Source organism: Cetorhinus maximus, chromosome X, assembly GCF_964194155.1.
Source record: "Cetorhinus maximus chromosome X, sCetMax3.hap1.1, whole genome shotgun sequence".
NCBI classification, from domain to species: Eukaryota; Metazoa; Chordata; class Chondrichthyes; order Lamniformes; family Cetorhinidae; genus Cetorhinus; species Cetorhinus maximus.
In genome coordinates, this window is record NC_135917.1 from 10,047,802 (window position 1) to 10,064,917 (window position 17,116).

General features: G+C 44.0%; 1 protein-coding gene across 6 annotated transcripts in view; it reads right to left on the reverse strand.

Moving 5' to 3' along the window:
- Positions 1–16,087, reverse strand: part of LOC144672734 (nuclear receptor subfamily 4 group A member 1-like) — a 66,233-nt gene extending 50,146 nt beyond the window's left edge. For 3 of the 6 annotated variants that reach the window (XM_078534688.1, XM_078534691.1, XM_078534689.1), the window contains exon 1: positions 2,213–2,453. Coding sequence is in view for 2 of the 6 variants with exons in the window: in XM_078534686.1 (XP_078390812.1) it covers positions 9,950–10,026; positions 15,902–16,065 (241 nt within the window). In the remaining 4 variants the exon portion in view is untranslated. Of the gene's footprint in view, positions 1–2,212; positions 2,454–9,945; positions 10,027–15,901 lie in introns of those variants that run through there. The other 3 variants (XM_078534686.1, XM_078534687.1, XM_078534690.1) reach the window with 3 other exon arrangements.
- Positions 16,088–17,116: the final 1,029 nt, after the last annotated feature.

Sequence of the window (17,116 nt, forward strand, 5' to 3'; positions counted from 1 at the left end):
AATAAGGCTCGAAACTCGGTGTCGCCTTGGTGACAAATCCTGGGCCAATGCATTTTGCAAGTGGCATCTTTTTAATGACTCAACACTTTTAAATCAAATCGTGCTTTTGTTGTCAACAAAACCTTTTAAAAATAAATGTCATTGCCATAGCAGGCACAGATCAAAGTGGCAATGGGGTATCATGTTATTAACTTTAAAGGCACCCGTTAATCTGCTTTAGATTTACACTTGTCAGTAGCCTTTTCCCCTAGCATTCTGCATATCACATACCCTGGATTTCATAATTAATAAATATTTCCTCTCATATTTAGTTACCTTAAGGATATTTGTATTTTGAAATATGTTTTATATATCAAGATTAGACATACGGAAATGTCCTTCTGATTTTTTTTTACTTTTAATCAGTTATATGGGTTGGAATAACAAAATTCCACCACAGTCACATTCACAATCCTAAACAAAAATATTCATGGTCACCTTCTATTCTTTCAACTGGTGTAGCATTTTATTAGCTGATTTATTGCGATGTTGCAAATACAATTATTAAGTTGCTCTCTCTCTCTTTTTCTCTTTTCCATACCGGAATTGGAGATGCTGTTCAAGGTGGTTTAATGGCGCAGTGCCCAAAGCAAATGCACCAACTATTGCGATACTAAGCTCGACAGACCAGGTTAGATCCCCAGTCTGTACTGAGTTACTTGATCTCAACTGGATGGATTGGAAACAGGGATGTCAGAATTGGTCTCAACACTCCTGAGTGAAAGAGGGAGACCAGCCAGGGTTCTCACAAATTCTCATGAAATAAAATAAGGGACACTTCGACTTGGGGACCGTTGGGTGAGGACATTCCACATGAGAGGGGGTGAGGAGGAATGGGCCTTGAGACAATAATAGCAAGGTTGGGGAGGGGCGGGGGGGGGTGTTAAAATCAACTAAAACTTATCTTGTTGAGTCAACATTATCATCTCTCTGCTGGCTGATTCACTCACTTGTAGTCCTGCTTGAATTGCTGAAACTCACCTCGGGTCTCCCACAGGTTGTCCTAGAAATATGGGGACAAAAGGCGTCCCCAAAGGGGCAATCCTTTAAAATAAGGGGCTATCCCTTAAAATATGGGGCAGTTGGTCACCTCGGTTCCCACCCCTGCCGTTCCCTGCATGGGTGGAAACCAAGTAAGAACAGAATTGGGCTTATGGTGTGATGCCACCTCTGCTTGAATGGCCGGCTACACACTGCTTGGGCTCACAAATAGGCACTTGGGTGAGGTATACAGGAGGACGACCAGTCCCTAGCGAACAGTTAACACAGTGTGAGCCACTGCCTTCAGGAGAAAGCAGCTGGAAGAAATCTTTTGCAAAGGACCGAGTCTAAAAATAAGACCACTGCTGCACCTCTGGCACATCTCAATGATTTCTGACCAGTCCCACAGCCGTTCTAGAAGCCACTTCACTGAAGATGTCAATGCTTTTCAAAGTTGTGATTTATGCACTACTTTTCGGTTTTGGAGTAAAAATTCTAGCAATGCATTTCCACAGCTTTTAAGAGCATAAAAATTAACAGTTGTTCCTACCCTATTACAGCCAGAGGAGTAGGCACAGGAATAAGCCCGCCATGACCCAACATTTGAATGCAATTGAGATGCAGAATGTGACAGCTTTGCTATTCCCAAAACAGGGCTGCAGCCACTGTCGGCGTTACTACCTCTGCTGACCCTATCTCTTGTACGGGTCAATCCTATTTTCACTAACATTGCCTGCAAGAATCCTACCCCCGCCGGCTGACAGGGAGCGCGTCTGCACAACCTTCTGAACTCAAATCCGGAGTTTTACAGTTGTTCGGTTAACCCACATTCGCTTCTGAAGCAACAGATGAAATCTTGCTTCTCTAATTACATCTACAGTTGAATGAAATGGTGTGCACAAAACGCATACATCTACAAAACATTAGCAAATTAAACCTCTTATGCAATACACATAACATAGTTTAAAATATGCCAAGAATACAGTAGAGTGCATGTTCGATTCGTTATTTTTGACTACAACAGTTACAAACAACAAAAAGCAGAATAGACACGTTTACAGAGCAAAACAGAAGAGATCGAAACAAGTGTTCCTTGGAGTGAAATAAAAACTGATTTATGTACCCCAAGATGCAAATTTATAATAGTTTTTAAAAAAGCAATCCGAAAGCAAGTTATATTTGCAATACATACCTGATTGTAATATATGTATAATATATCTTTTGTTTTTTTAAAGAATCCAGATAAAAATGATGTATAGAAATAGTTTTTTTTTTAAACAAAAAAAAAACCCAGCGGATGATTTCAGATGCACAGCTATGCAGCAGTTAGCATCAGGTTGGAGACACCTGCTGAGCTGCCGCGGATCCCAGGTACTTTTTTTGCAGGCTCCCTCACTGACTGACAACCTCCCAGCTTCTGGGAATCACTCTTGTCAATGTCACTGTAATGAACTATCCATTGCGTCTTGGCGTGAGGGGAGGGGGGCGCGGCTGGCGGCGGGTGGGGGAGGTGGACCTGCTCCTATTGGCCAGCCGCCCGACCTGTGGGCGGCACCCGCCTGGGAATTGGGCCAATGGCTGGCGGTGCCCGCTCGCTGACGTATGTGGAGCTCCATTGACGCACAGGAGGTGGCTAAATATAGCGGCAGGTGAGCTGCTGGAATCTGTGGGAAAAGGATGTCCCCACCTGCACACAAACATGGCAAGTAGCTATATTTATACCCAGCGCAGAGAAAGCCATCACCCTGACGTTTGTACATCTTTTATCTGCTGTGGCAGAAAGAAATGTAAACATCATTTAGGGCGGGGGTTGCCTTTGTTCAGAAAAAAAAACAAGAAGGCTGGATATACGGAAACAAGTCTAACAGAGTTAACATTTCAGTGCGGTGACTCTTTTATTCATTCATGGGATGTGGGCGTCTCTATCTCTCCAGTTCTGAAGAAGAGTCATATTGGACTTGAAACCAGCCAGACCTACTGAGTTTATCAAGCACTTTCTGTTTTTACTCTTTTTGAGCAACCAATTAAACTATAGGGACAATATACTTTCTGTTTTTATTCCAGTATTTTTATTGCCCATCCCTAATTGTCCTTGAGAAGTTGGTGGTGAGCTGCCTTCTTGAACCGCTGCAGTCCATGTAGTGTAGGTACACCCACAGTGCTGTTAGGGAGGGAGTTCCAGGATTTTGACACAGTGACAGTGAAGGAATGGCGATATGTTTCCAAGTCAGGATGGTGAGTGGCTTGGAGGGGAACTTGCAGGTGGTGGTGTTCCCATGTGTCTGCTGCCCTTGTTCTTCTAGGTGGCAGAGGTTGCAGATTTGGAAGGTGCTGTCAAAGAAGCCTTGATGAGTTTCTGCAGTGCATCTTGTAGATGGTACACACTGCTGCTACTGTGCATTGGTGGTGGAGGGAGTGAATGTTTGTGGATGGGGTGCCAATCAAGCGGGGCTGCTTTGTCCTGGACAGTGTCAAGCCTCTTGAGTGTTGTGGGAGCTGCACTCATCCAGGCAAGTGACTTTCAGGCAACACAAAACTTTGCAAGAATTTCTATTACAAGTGCTCGGCCCTGAAACAGTAAGTCTGTTTTTTACTTCCCACAGATGCTGACTGACCTGCTGACCATTTTCTGCTGTTATATATATTTCAGACTTCCAGCATCCACAGTATTTTACTTTTGTCTTTATTGCAACCTTTTTTGTTTCCAGAACTGCTGGCTTTACTGGCGCCAAAAAAGGAAGAACTTGTATTCATACAGTGTCTTTCACCACCCGAGGACCCGCAAGTTCCAAAGTGCTTTACAGGCAATGAGGTGCTGCTATAATGTAGGAAACATGGAAGCCAATTTGCACACAGCAAGCTCCCACAAACAGCAATGTAATCAGATAATCTGTTCTTTCCAATGCTGGTGTTTGAGGGGTAAATATTAGCCAGGGCATCAGGGAAGAACATCCTTGCTCTTACTTTGAATAATACTGTGGGATCTTTAAGTTCCACCAGAGAGAACAAGTAGGATCATAGCTTAATGAGTCAACTGAAGGACATTTACGTCTGACAGTGGAGCACTCCCTCAGTGCTGGAATCATAGAATTGTTACAACACAGGAGGCCATTCAGTCCATTGTGTCTATGCTGGGTCCCTGAAGGAGCAATTCACCTAGTGCCACTCCCCCACCTTCTCCCCATAACCCTGCACATTCTTCCTTTTCAGATAATAATCCATTTCCCTTTTGAAAGCCACAATTGACCCTGCCTCCACCACACTCTCAGGTAGTGCATTCCAGATCTTAACCACTGGCTGGTTAGAAAAATTTTTCCTCATGTCACCATTGCTTCTTTTGCCAATCACTTTAAATCTGTGCCCTCTGGTTCTCGATCCTTCCACCAGTGGGAACAGTTTCTCCCAATCTACTCGGTCCAGACCCCTCATGATTTTGAATACCTCTATCAAATCTTACCTCAACCTTCTCCACTCTAAGGGGAACAGTTCCAGCTTCTCCAGTCTATCCACGTAACTGAAGTCCCTCATCCCTGGAACCATTCTCGTGAATCTTTTCTGCACCCTCTCTAAAGCCTTCACATCCTTCCTAAAGTGTGGTGCCCAGAACTGGACATAATACTCCAGTTGAGGCCAAACCAGTGTATTACACAGGTTTAACATAACTTCCTTGCTTTTGTACTCTATGCCTCTATTTATAAAGCCCAGGATGCCATACGCATTATTAACTGCTCTCTCAACCTGTCCTGCCACTTTCAATGATTTATGTACATATACCCCCAGGTCCCTCTGCTTCTGCACCCCCTGTATCCTTTATTTTATATTGTCTCTCCACGTTCTTCCTACCAAAAGGAATCACTTTGCAATTCTCTGCATGAAATTACATCTGCCTTTTTTCTGCCCATTCCACCAACCTACCTCTGTCCTTTTGAAGTTCTGCACTATCCTCCTCACAGATAACAATACTTCCAAGTTTTGCATCATCTGCAAATTTTGTGGCCTGCACACCCAGGTCTAGGTCATTAATATAGATCAGTAATGAAGTGTCAACCTAGATTTTGTGCTAAAGTTTCTTAAGGCAAACTTGAACCCATGATCTTTTCACTCAGACCTGAGATTGGTACCAACTGAGTCATAGCTGGCACCGAAAGAATTACTGGCAGGCAGAGATGATGAGGAAGATAGGTTTGTAATCCTTGTTGGACCTTGCAGCATTAGCTTCTATAGCCTTTCAAAATATGGTCCATAGATTATAGCAGTCCACAATGAGATCCTTTAAACTTATAGTATCCCATTCCTGTTGCACAATGAATCTTCAGGAGGTGCACATTTGCTTGTGTTCTTGCCATACTCCAGCTCACATATCAACTTCTGGCTATAGTTTGGACTGCAGCAGACAGTGTACCAAGCAAGTATCAGACATGATCAGCACGTTTTCAGAATTTGTCATCAAACGTTGACACGTTCCCCAGTCTTCATCGGGAAAGGTCACTGAAATAACCCACGGCCATCACAATTTCCAGTGACCCACAACCATGCAATCAATCAATGGCAAATGTAACAGATATTACGTAGAGTTTACAACGGTGATCATGTAGATAGCACCAATGCAGAGCAGATAGATGAGATGGGCCGAGCAGCCCCCTTCTGTGCTAAGATAGAATTGCATCAAGTCTACACCAATAGAAACAGGCCATTTGATCCAAATGGTCCCAAGCTGGTGTTTATGCTCCACAAGAGCCTCTTCCACCCTATCTGATCCATGCTCACCAGCATAACCTTCTATTCCTTTCCCCCTCATATGTTTATCAAGTTCTCCCTTAAAGACAGTTATAGTATTCACTTCAACCACTTCTTGTTGGAGTGAGTTCCATATTCTCACCATTCTCTGGGTAAAGAAGGTTCTCCTGAATTCGCTATTGGATTTATTAGTGACTATCTTATATTGATGACTCCTGATTCTGGTCTCCCCCGTAAGTGGAAACATCTCCACATCTATCCGATTGAATTCTTCCATAAGTTTAAAGATCTTTATCAGGTCACCCCTCAGTCTTCTACAACTTGGCATGAATTGGATCATATCTAGTGATTGAAGTATGTTTTTCCCTTGAAACAATAGTAGTCAAGGTCCAATGAAAGCACCTGTTTTACCGCTTGGCTGCTTTTCAGCTGAACTCTATACCCCTGCTCTAATAACTGACACAGTAAACGTGTAACATGCAGTCACCTTGAGAACTGAACCACATTTGATACTTAAAATAAAACGACACGTGATCTGGGGACTTCGAATCTACCCTTTGCTTGTAACACTTGTTGCTGATGAGGCATGACGTTGCTTTGGTTTTTTTTAAAATAGCCTGTCACCCGTGATCGGGCTGCACCGCCACCCTTGTAACTGATTCCCCGCAGACTGGCACAGCTGGTGAGCTAGCTAGTTGGTGCAGCAGGGCACTGCACACATTTTGTTACACAGGAACTCGCGTCCACTATTCACCACAGTGGTGCGACCCCGCAGAGTGCAACAGGGAGGGAGGAGAATATTTAAAAAGACAATTTACCAAACAACTACTCTCACAGACCTGCCAGCAATGTTTTTTTATTCTTTCATGGGATGTGAGCATCACTGGCAAAGACAGCTTTTGTTGCCCATCCCTAATTATCCTTGAACTCAACATTCCAGAGGGCAGTTAAGAGTCAACCACATTGCTGTGGGTCTGGAGCCACATGTAGGCCAGACCAGGTAAGGATGGCAGATTTCCTTTCCTAAAGGGCCTTAGTGAACCCGATGGGTCTTTACAACAATTGACAATAGCCTTGTGGTCACCATTACTAAGATTAGCTTTATATTCCAAGCTTTTATAAATTGAATTGGAATTCTGCCAGCTGCTATGGTGGGATTTGAACCTATGTCCCCTGAGCATTAGCCTGGGCCTCTGGTTTATTGGCATAGTACATTGCCACCATCTGCCCTTAACCAGTGAAGGAAGGGGCTCAGTTTACATGCCGGTACTCTCCATCCCAATATGGGTGGCTAGCATGAAAAGACTTAGGCCAGGATTTTCTGGCCCTGTCGTGGGTGGGACCCCCCGTGGGCAAGGCGGCACCCCAGCCAGAAGTCCATTGACTTGTGGCAGGACCGGAAGATCCCGGCAGTGGGCGGGTGCGGAAAAGCCCGCCCTTAGAGCGGAATCATCCCAGATTTGCACAAAGTGCGGTAGTGGGTGGGAAAAAAGTCATTTTACCCACCGGCTGCAATGGCGTGTTTTTGCATTGTATTGTCCCATTTCCACCTTGTTAATTATGCAGGTGCAGGAAACACGCCATCTTGCTGGCAGGCAGCACACGATCTCTCCGTGGTGCCGTTACCTTGTCGCCTCCTCACGCAGGGCGCCATATTTAAACTGTAGCCGTATGCACACTTTTCAATGCTTGCAGCCCAGGATTGCTCCGGTGAAGACATGGCCCCAAAAGCCAAGAAGAGTGAAGCCTCCAGATTCAGTGACGCATCCCTGAGATGCCTTCTGGACACTGTGAAGGCCTGCCGTGATGTCCTCTACCCCCATTCTGGCCCCAGGAGGCCCATCAGTGTCACCACTCTGGCATGGGAGGCAGTGGCAGAGGTGTCAGTGCCCATGCTGCACAGAAGAGGTCGGCCATCCAGTGCAGAAAACAGATGAATGATCTCATCCATGCCACTGGGTAAGACAACCATCTTATCACTCTAAACTCACACACTCAAAAGCCCATCACACACTCACTGGCATCTCACTCACTGCCAGCTCAAGGGACATCACCACTCACTCTCTCACACACACCCTCACATCTCCATCTGGCCTCATCTCCTCTGGAGACTGCCTCCTCAACCCTCACCATCTTGAGGCCACTTGCACAGATCAACATGTGCCTCACACACACCCTGGGATACCCTCCTTCCTCAGTACAGCTCTAGCCCCACAGCCTCGTCCCTTGCCTGAGGCCACTTCTCCCCCTTCCCCATGCAAGCCCTAGACCCGCAGCTGTTGAAAATCCACCCCTGCCTTACGGTTGGACTGGTATGTACAGACCTGCCCGTGAGCCCCCTAAAAGTGATGTGGTGCTGCCTGTGAAGCCTGGCGCTGATGACTGTGAGTGCTGCCCGAAGCAAGGTAGGCAAACAAACCTCGAAGTCCCGAGCGAAGTGCAGCTCACCAGGTGCACGTACAGTTGTGAAACATTGCATGTCGATGTGCCCGGATCCCCACAGCTCAAGCAAGATTTTCCTTTTTAAATATTTATCTAATTCCCTTTTGAAAGTTACTATTGAACCTGCTTCCACCACCCTTTCAGTCCATGCATTCCAGATCACAACAACTTGCTGTGTAAAATATGCTTGTTATCTTCCCCTTTGGTTCTTCTGCCAATTGCTTTAAATCTGTCCATTGGTTACTGATCCCCCTGCCACTGGAAACAATTTCTCCTTATTTACTCTCACCAGAATCCCTCGTTATTTGGAATGTGTAATATTTGCAAACTATGATACGTACACACTTTTGTTTTTCAATCTTATACACAGTGTCTTCCCTTCATTATAATGTGTTAGCTAACTTCCAAGTAGCACACGAGAAGAAGAATGGGCGAGCCCAGCAATCAGTGCAATAGATAAGGTTGAAGCATTTGCAACCACCTTCAGCCAGAAGTGCCAAATGGATGATCTGTCTCGGCCTTCTCCTGAGGTCCCCAGCATCACAGATGCCAGTCTTCAGCCAATTTGATTCACTCCATGTGATATCCAGAAACTGATAAAGCAAAGGTTATGGATCCTGATAACATCTGCCCCTAGCCAAGCTGTTCTAGTACAGCTACAACACTGGTATCTACTCAGCTATGTGGAAAATTGTCCAGGTATGTCCTGTCCACAAAAAGCAGGACAAATCTAACCCGGCCAATTACCGCCCCATCGGTCTACTCTCAACCGTGAGCAAAGTGATTGAAGGTGCCATCGACAGTGCTATCAAGCAGCACTTACTCAGCAATAACCTGCTCACTGATGTTTAGTTTGGGTTTTGCCAAGGCCACTCAACTCCCCAAACTCCCTAACAGCACTCTGGGTGTACCTACACATGGACTGTAGCGGTTCAAGAAGGCAGTTCACCACCACCTTCTCAAGAGCAATTAGGGATGGGCAATAAATGCTGACCTAGCCAGTGATACATGCATCCCATGAACAAATAAAAAAAAGAAAAAAAAGAGTTCATTTCACAAATAAATCATTATTTAATAACTTTTATGCACATTAATAGGATATACTAAAGCTGCTAAAATAAATGTGGACAATGATCCAATTGTGAAGGAGGCAAAACTCCCATCAAAAAATACTTTTCTTCCCAAAAGCTTTTCTCACTTGTTTACCAACACATGGATACTGATACAAATTATGTTGTAAATAATATAAGGGCACACTCCAGAGACTGGAGCACATCATTTCAGCTGACACTTTAATGCAGTACAGAGGGAGTGCTGCACTGACAGAGGTGCTGTCATTCCAACAGGATGTTAAACGAGGCCCCATCTACCCTTTTAGGTGGACACAAAAGATCCCATGGCACTATTTCAAAGAAGAGCTGGGGAGTTCTTCCCAGTGTCAATGTTTATCCCTCAACCAACATCAAGAAAAATATACGATCTGATCATTATCATATTGCTGTTTGTGAGGTCTTGCTGTGCGCAAATTGGTTGTCGCGTTTCCTGCATTACAACAGGGACGACACTTGATTGCCTGTAGCATGCTTTGGGAAGTCCTGAGACATGTAAAGTGCTATATCAATTCAAGTCCTTCTCATTTTCTATTAACCTGTCACTTGCAACACCATAGTGACACAGTTCTTTTGAGATAAGCTGATGAATGGACTCCATCCAAAACATGTCAACTTGTTTTTAACAGATGCTAACCAACCTGCTGTGTATTTCCAGTGTTTCCTGTTTTCTGTACTGACATCCAACACCTCGACAAGCACAAAATAATCACCCTCCCTGCAAATAATGACACAGATGTAAAAGAAAAGGAAAATTTTATTTTGATTCCCTTTTAGTATTGAATGAACAAATGTGGACTATATATTCTTCATTTCTTCAATAGCCAAGCTATTACATTTACTAATAGGATTAGGGCAACAAAATAAAGGGAAATTATTCCCACACGTTGTGGCGAGATTGTTAATTTGGTACTAATACAATTGCTGCCCCAGACAATGCATGAGGCCACAGTAACAGCACATGGACCTTACTGTGGTCTGGCCCTAGTCCCACACTTTGCTGGCAAAGTTTACTTTTCACCAGTGGCTAGTTGCCATATTTCCATTTGTAAATAACATTGGTGCATAATTAATGTGGCCGTTAGTGCAGTCTTATCCATTGTGTGTCTCTAATGTTTAATAATTTAAATAATTCTGCAGTTAACAAGAGGCATTTATCTTTATCTCTTCCTCTTGGAACCAGAAATGAGACTGTGCCATATTATACTGAATGCATTCATCTGAAACTATTTTCTCTGCTATTTTTATTGGAGTTGTTAACCCAGGTTAATGCTTCCATTGAAATGGTGAGCAAAGTTATTTTAAATGAATGTTTTAAGCATTCTAGGCGTTATGAAGGCTAAGGTAATTATAGAGCAAATGATTGTTAATCAAGCATCCGGACCATCCCTGTAAAATTAGCAAAATAAAGTCCAAGATAGGTGTTGCGTTAGAAGGAAAAACCAGTTCAAAATTGTCAAGTCCCAGCAAAAATCAGTAATACTAGCACCAGTAATACTGGAGTTACATTTTAAGGTCTACAAGGCCAGTTCAGACAGGTTTTACTGGTACCCTTCATTTCCAAGTTTTTCTGGTTTTTCCTTTTGATAACTGGGCTCAACATCCAGTCCAGGCTAATATGGTAATAGTCTCTTCTGCCTGCTGGCTATAAGGGTCACATAAGATCAGTTCAGGTAATGTCAATTACTATCAGCACCAATAGGCAACCTCATTCTGGGAAATGGAGAAGTGGTCACCATAGCTGGGTGATGCTCTTCTGAAGTTTGAGTTAGGCATGTTGTTGGGGCAGCGTGGAACATTTACTGTACATCTAGCTGTTTTGTAACTGTTATGACACAGCAGTTGGTAAATGCTGAGCTGTTCGAATCCCAGAGGGAAACTTGAAACAACTGTCACAACTAATTTTCAGTTTGTATAAATTTCGAGATGCGTGCCTTGAATTCAGTAGTAATAAGACCACCAAGTCTTATAGGTTTTTATAAAACTAGATTAAACATTTATTAATAAGAGAAATTATTTCAAATACATACATAGATCTACAAATTACTACTATGATAACTTCTAAGTGCCCTACTCAATCTAACTCCCGGTTACACTTTCGTTAAGGCAACACCACCATTTTCTCAAGGGCAACTAGGGATGGGCAATAAACACAGGCCCAGCCAGCGAAGCCCACATCCCGTGAATGAATAAAAAAAACCAGTAAAACACATAAATTTTAAAAGACCCAGGCAAAGAAACATGATACCCTGAACAAGTCGACTTCAGTCCTTTGAAGACAACAGCTTGAGGCATAGATGCTGAAGGCTTTGCATACTTGTAAGATCTTAAAAATGCCTTCCCTTACAAAACAGTCTTCTCTTCTTTATATATACCTTCCTCTTTGAATGCAAATACCCATTGTTTCATTATGTCTTTGGACTTTATCTCCCTGATAATAAAACCCTCTCATAGCACTAAGTTTTACCAGTCATCTTTGGGAAAAATAAACATACTGTTTCTAAACTTCACCTGGCTAGGTGACACATTTCACCCCTCTTTTGAAAACAATCTAGTCTGGTTTATTTCAAAATGCAAATGTTCCCTTGACATCTATGTTTCTAAACTTCCCCATGTTTATCTATTTAATGTTTCAAACCTACCCTCTCTTAGATCAAAGCACTCAGACGAGATGCCTCTAATTCAATTAAATCTGACACAATCACACACACACACACACACATATAGACACAGATACATCCCACTATTACTCTATTTTAGAATAAATCCCAATAACATTATGAGAATTATTATATCTTCTTCACAGTAACTGACCTGTGAGTGCTTGCTGTTGACATAGGTAACCTGAAATGGGAAGGGTATCACTCCCCAGTGCGAACATCCCTCAACTTTATGAAGAGGAAACAAAAGAATTTGCAAAGCAAATCGTTCTGTACTCATCTCAGTTGTGTTGAGTCAGTTAGTTTGTCCCATCTTTGCCAGCTTCGTGTTAGGATTAGCATTGCCAGCCAATTGGTTCCATCTCACTGGCTTCTTTCTTTTTGCAATGGAATAAAGTATTGACTTTCGGCTTCCCTGTAGATATAGATGGAGTAATTCCCTTTCCTCTTCCTTCTCCACTCTTGACGTCATTTGCTGGAGCTTTATTCACAGCTTTCTTGGCGTCCTTCTTGGGAACTGTTTTCTTCTCTTCAGACATTTTCAGACACAGAAATCATCACTTCTTGACCTCCTGTGAAATTTTGTATTTTAGGAATGTCTTTTTTTTAAATGGCCCTCTTTTTTTTAGCCTTTTCTTGTCCAACTGAAGTCTTGAAAACGCTTCAGTTAAAGTCAGCTTTCTGGTAATTTTGCAGACAAAATCTCTGCCACCCATAGCCAATCCCAAATCCTGCTTGTCATTCACCTCCATTCTCAGCTAATCTGCATTGGCTCCCAGTCTCCCAGTGTTCAAATTTCGAAGTCTTAGGCCTGGATTTCGTTGCGTGAGGGAATGGAAAATTTGGAGAGCCAGTCAAAAGTCCATTGACTTTCAGTGGCACCGGAAAATCCCAGCCGCGGGCGGGACCAGAAAATCCAGCTCTGAGTCATTTGTTTAAAACTGTCCATGGCTTCACTGCTCCATTTAATCTCCTTTAGTAAATTCTCGCCCCTATCCTCCCGCTCCCATCCCGCTGACTGGTCCCCTGTACATGCCCGCATCCCTTCACCACACCATTGACAGCTGTGTCTTCAGCCAGAGTTTGTACTCTCAAAGCCCCTCCCTAAATCCCTTTATCTCTTCATGTCCCTCCCCTCCTCAAAGATGCTCCTTAAAACCCACCTCTTTAACAAGCTTTTGGCTCACCTCCAACTAATACCTCCTATGGTTTGGTGTCCATTTTACCACTGTGAAGCACCTTACAATGTTTCTCCACATTAAAGACGTAACACCAATGCAGGTTCTTGTTATTGTATCATTTAAGTTTAGAGAGATTTGTGATAAACTTCACCTGAAAGAGGTATTGTACCATTTTTTGGAGCATATCTACCTTAAAATGAGGTATTAAATTCAGCCCTACCAGGCGAAGTATCTGGGGGATGAGAAAGCAGGTGACACAGGGGGCAGAGGGACAGGCTCACAGTACAACCATGACAACTATTTAGGGGTGCACCTAACTCACTGCCTACACATCGAAACATAAGAAATAGGAGCTGGAGTGGGCCATCCGGTCCCTCGAGCCTGCTCCGCCAATCAATAAGATCATGGCTGATCTGCTATCTCAGCTACACCTTCTTGCCCTATCCCCATTTCTGTATTTCCTCAGTGTAAAATCTCTCGATCTCAGTCTTGAACATACTCAATGGCTGAGCATCCCCAGCTCCCCGCGGAGGATGCACACTGTCCCACAAATTGTGCTATGTGTGTCTCCCAATCAGCTCCACATGGTCCTAACAGGGGCTCAGCTCTCTTATGCCCGGAATGCTTCCCTCCAGCCACCTGCCTTTCACAGTGTTCTCCTGTAACAAGACTGAGTCATTAATTTTTGGCTGGCATTTGAGGGAAGTCTCCTGGGGGGCACCAGACGGCTGAAGTAATAGATCAGCTGGTTCCATCCTATTAAAGTAGGTGAGGGAGCCTTTAAAGTTTTGCAGGCAAGCAATTGCTATTAGGAGAGGTATGATGGCACCGACTGTAAGACTTTGAGCTAGCATCACTCACACGTCACAACACTGTGGCGCGGAGGACTACTTGTGTAGCCAGAGGGAGAATGGTGGGTTGGTGCAATGTAAGAAAAGAGATCACCAGCTGGTCTGTTGCCTTGCCTGCCCTCATCAGGCCATTAGACTTGGCAGCAGTCCTGGGGGTGGGGGTTGTTGAGAGAGGTGGCACTCGGTGCCGTTGCCAGCTCCCTCCACATGGTATACCAAAAGGCTCTTCTGAGGTTTCCTGCCATGGGTGCCCAGGAGTCTTTTTCTCCTTTGGTACGTTTCTATGCAGGAGGTCGGAAGGTCATTAAAATTGCAGGCCCTTCTTTTCTGTCTCCTTTGGTTCCCCTGGCTAGGTGCTCCACTTAAAAACATGCTTTGAAAATGCCACAAGGTCTCACATGAGCTATCCATGCAGCTAGTTACACCCAGTGATCCAAACACTTGCCTATTTACCAGCCGCGCCACCAGGCCACTACTGCAATCTTTAGCCATCCTCGGATTTCCCCATCCTTATTTTCCAATCCCTCTGTGACTTCACTCCTCCCTATCTCTGTGACCTTTTTCCAAGATCTCCTCCAATACTGGCCTCTTGCGCCAATTTTAATCGCTCCACCATTGCCGGCCGTGCCTTCAGCTCACTTAAGAGGAGTTTTCGGCATGCCAACTTGAACCATTCATTTCAAAGTTCTGCTGCATTTCTGCCGTTCCTTCATTGTTGCTGGGTCAAAGTCCTGGAACTCCCTCCCTAACAGCACTGTGGGTGTACCTACACCACATGGACTGCAGCGGTTCAAGAAGGCAGCTCACCACCACCTTCTCAAGCACAATTAGGGATGGGTAATAAAAATGCTGGCTTTGCCAGCAATGCCCACACCCCATGAAAGAATTTAAAAACACAACACGCAGAGCAGAATGGATCAATAATGCAATATTCCAACTTTCTCACAGAGCACTGGTGACTTTGTTTTTGACTTGCAATTCTACCTCTTTGATGTAAAATATCTGCTTCCATTTCACTTTTATACATTCTGTGTATATGCTGGAGCTGCAGTTTGCCAGCAGGGTGACTGTGTAACACTTTGAAACAAAACAAGTTTCAGGCTGGAGTTTGGTCATCTCGTGTTATGTTTGTTGCTTTTGGGGTTTCTTTATGCTATTTTTCTGACCTTTTCGCCCAACGGACACACACACACACACACTTTGAGCTGCCTTGGGTCTGGGATGTGCAGACGTCCCCATCGATTGGGGATTGAGATTGGGTGACTGGCTCTCTGCCTGCAGAGCTCAGTTCCACATCATTTATCTGCTAAATCACTGGGGGAACTTGGGCACAGCTAACACAAAGAGGTTACATACTGCATGAAAGAGCAGCAACCACTGCCTTCCCCAAGAGAACCAGCAGAAAATGCATATGATTTATGGTCTGTCCAAACGATTTGCTTGGAGATCATTCCCCAGTACAGTTTCTCATGACTGTGTTAAGTTTCACAATAGTCCAACCCACATTCCTCCAACAGTTTAACAAGCCTAATTACCTCACATTCTTTCATGCAATTAAAGAGGCACTGGCTTCATGAAAACGTATGGCAAAGCCACTTTTCGTTTGGGAGGGAAAAGTTCAGTGAGTGCAAATCCTGTGATGATACTCTTCAGTGTGATTTATGCCATTTAATCATCTTGTTTATCCCCTTGCAACTCCTTTCTCCACCCCTCCCCAGCAAGACAATGCTCCTTTAAGCGAGCTCAGAAAATCAGGAACCGTCACCATATATGGAGACAGTCAAAACTGATGGGAGAGCATTGCAAATAAAGACAATACATTGGTCATATTAAAATGCATAATCCCTCCAATATAAAACAAAATTTAACAGACGAGCAGCTTGGGTGGTGTTCGTACTTACAATTTTGATTTTCCATTATTGCTCGATTGCCAGGGGGAAAAAAATAGCTTGTGACAGTGCACAATGAAATCTGCAGCGTAATTAAATCTAGGCTTTCTTCTGTTCTTCATGCCACAGTAGTCCCTCTGTTTGAGCAAGCAGCGGTCTATGCAGTACCAGGCCATAGCTAGCTGAATGCTGTTGGACTGGATTGTAATACTACACTGCATTGTGCAGTAATACTACACTTCCTTTGTGTCCTTGCCAAAAAATGCAGCTTTGTGCAGCCAAACCCTGCTCAGAAGGACGTCAATTCAGGCTTCCATTGACGTCGATGGAATTCCCATCTCTTGCGTCATTCCAATAAAAATAGAATCCACAAAAGAAAGAATTTGAAATTGTACATGGTCTGGGTGATGGATACCAAGGTATCTATTTTACCCATCTGCACCACTATTATTAGGATTGATTCCCAGAATGTTGTTATTCTGCATTGTGTCTCAGTGCTGCTTGGTATCTTTAAAAGGGTCATTTTGGGAGGTAAAGCTTCTGGCATGGCGCCTAGCTAGGCAAGAGTGTGAGTTTACAATAGAGCTAGAACACTGCAGGGCTGATTCTGCCAATTTCATGCCGAGTGAAGTGTAGGTGTGAGGTCACTTGAGGATTCCTTCTCTCCTACTAGCTTTTCTACCAGCTGCGGCTCAGTAGGTAGCACTCTCACCTCTGAGTCAGAAGGTTGTGGGTTCACATCCCACTCGACAGACTTGAGTGCATATTCCATGCTGACTCAGAGAGTGCTGCACTGTTAGAGGTGCCAGTCTTTTTGGGTGGGATGTTAAACAGAGGCCCCTGTCTGCCCTCTCGGGCAGATTTTCTTCTAGGTCATTGATCCTTTTGCCATTCAAAACCGTTTCACTGTGTTTCCGATTTTACAATTTTAGACACCTCTATCAAATTTCCCCTTAGGCTTCTCTGCTCTAGGGAGAACAATCCCAGCTTCTCCAGTCTATCCATGTAACTGTCATCCCTCATCCCTAGAGCCATTCTAGTAAATCTCTTTAGTACCCTCTCCAAAGTCTTCACATTCTTCCTAAGGTGTGGTGCCCAGAATTGGACACAATACTCCAGACTGGGGCCAAACTAGTGTTCTATATACATAAGAACACAAGAGACAGGAGCAGGAGTAGACCATACAGCCTGTCAGCCTACTCTGCCATTCAACATGATTATGGCTGA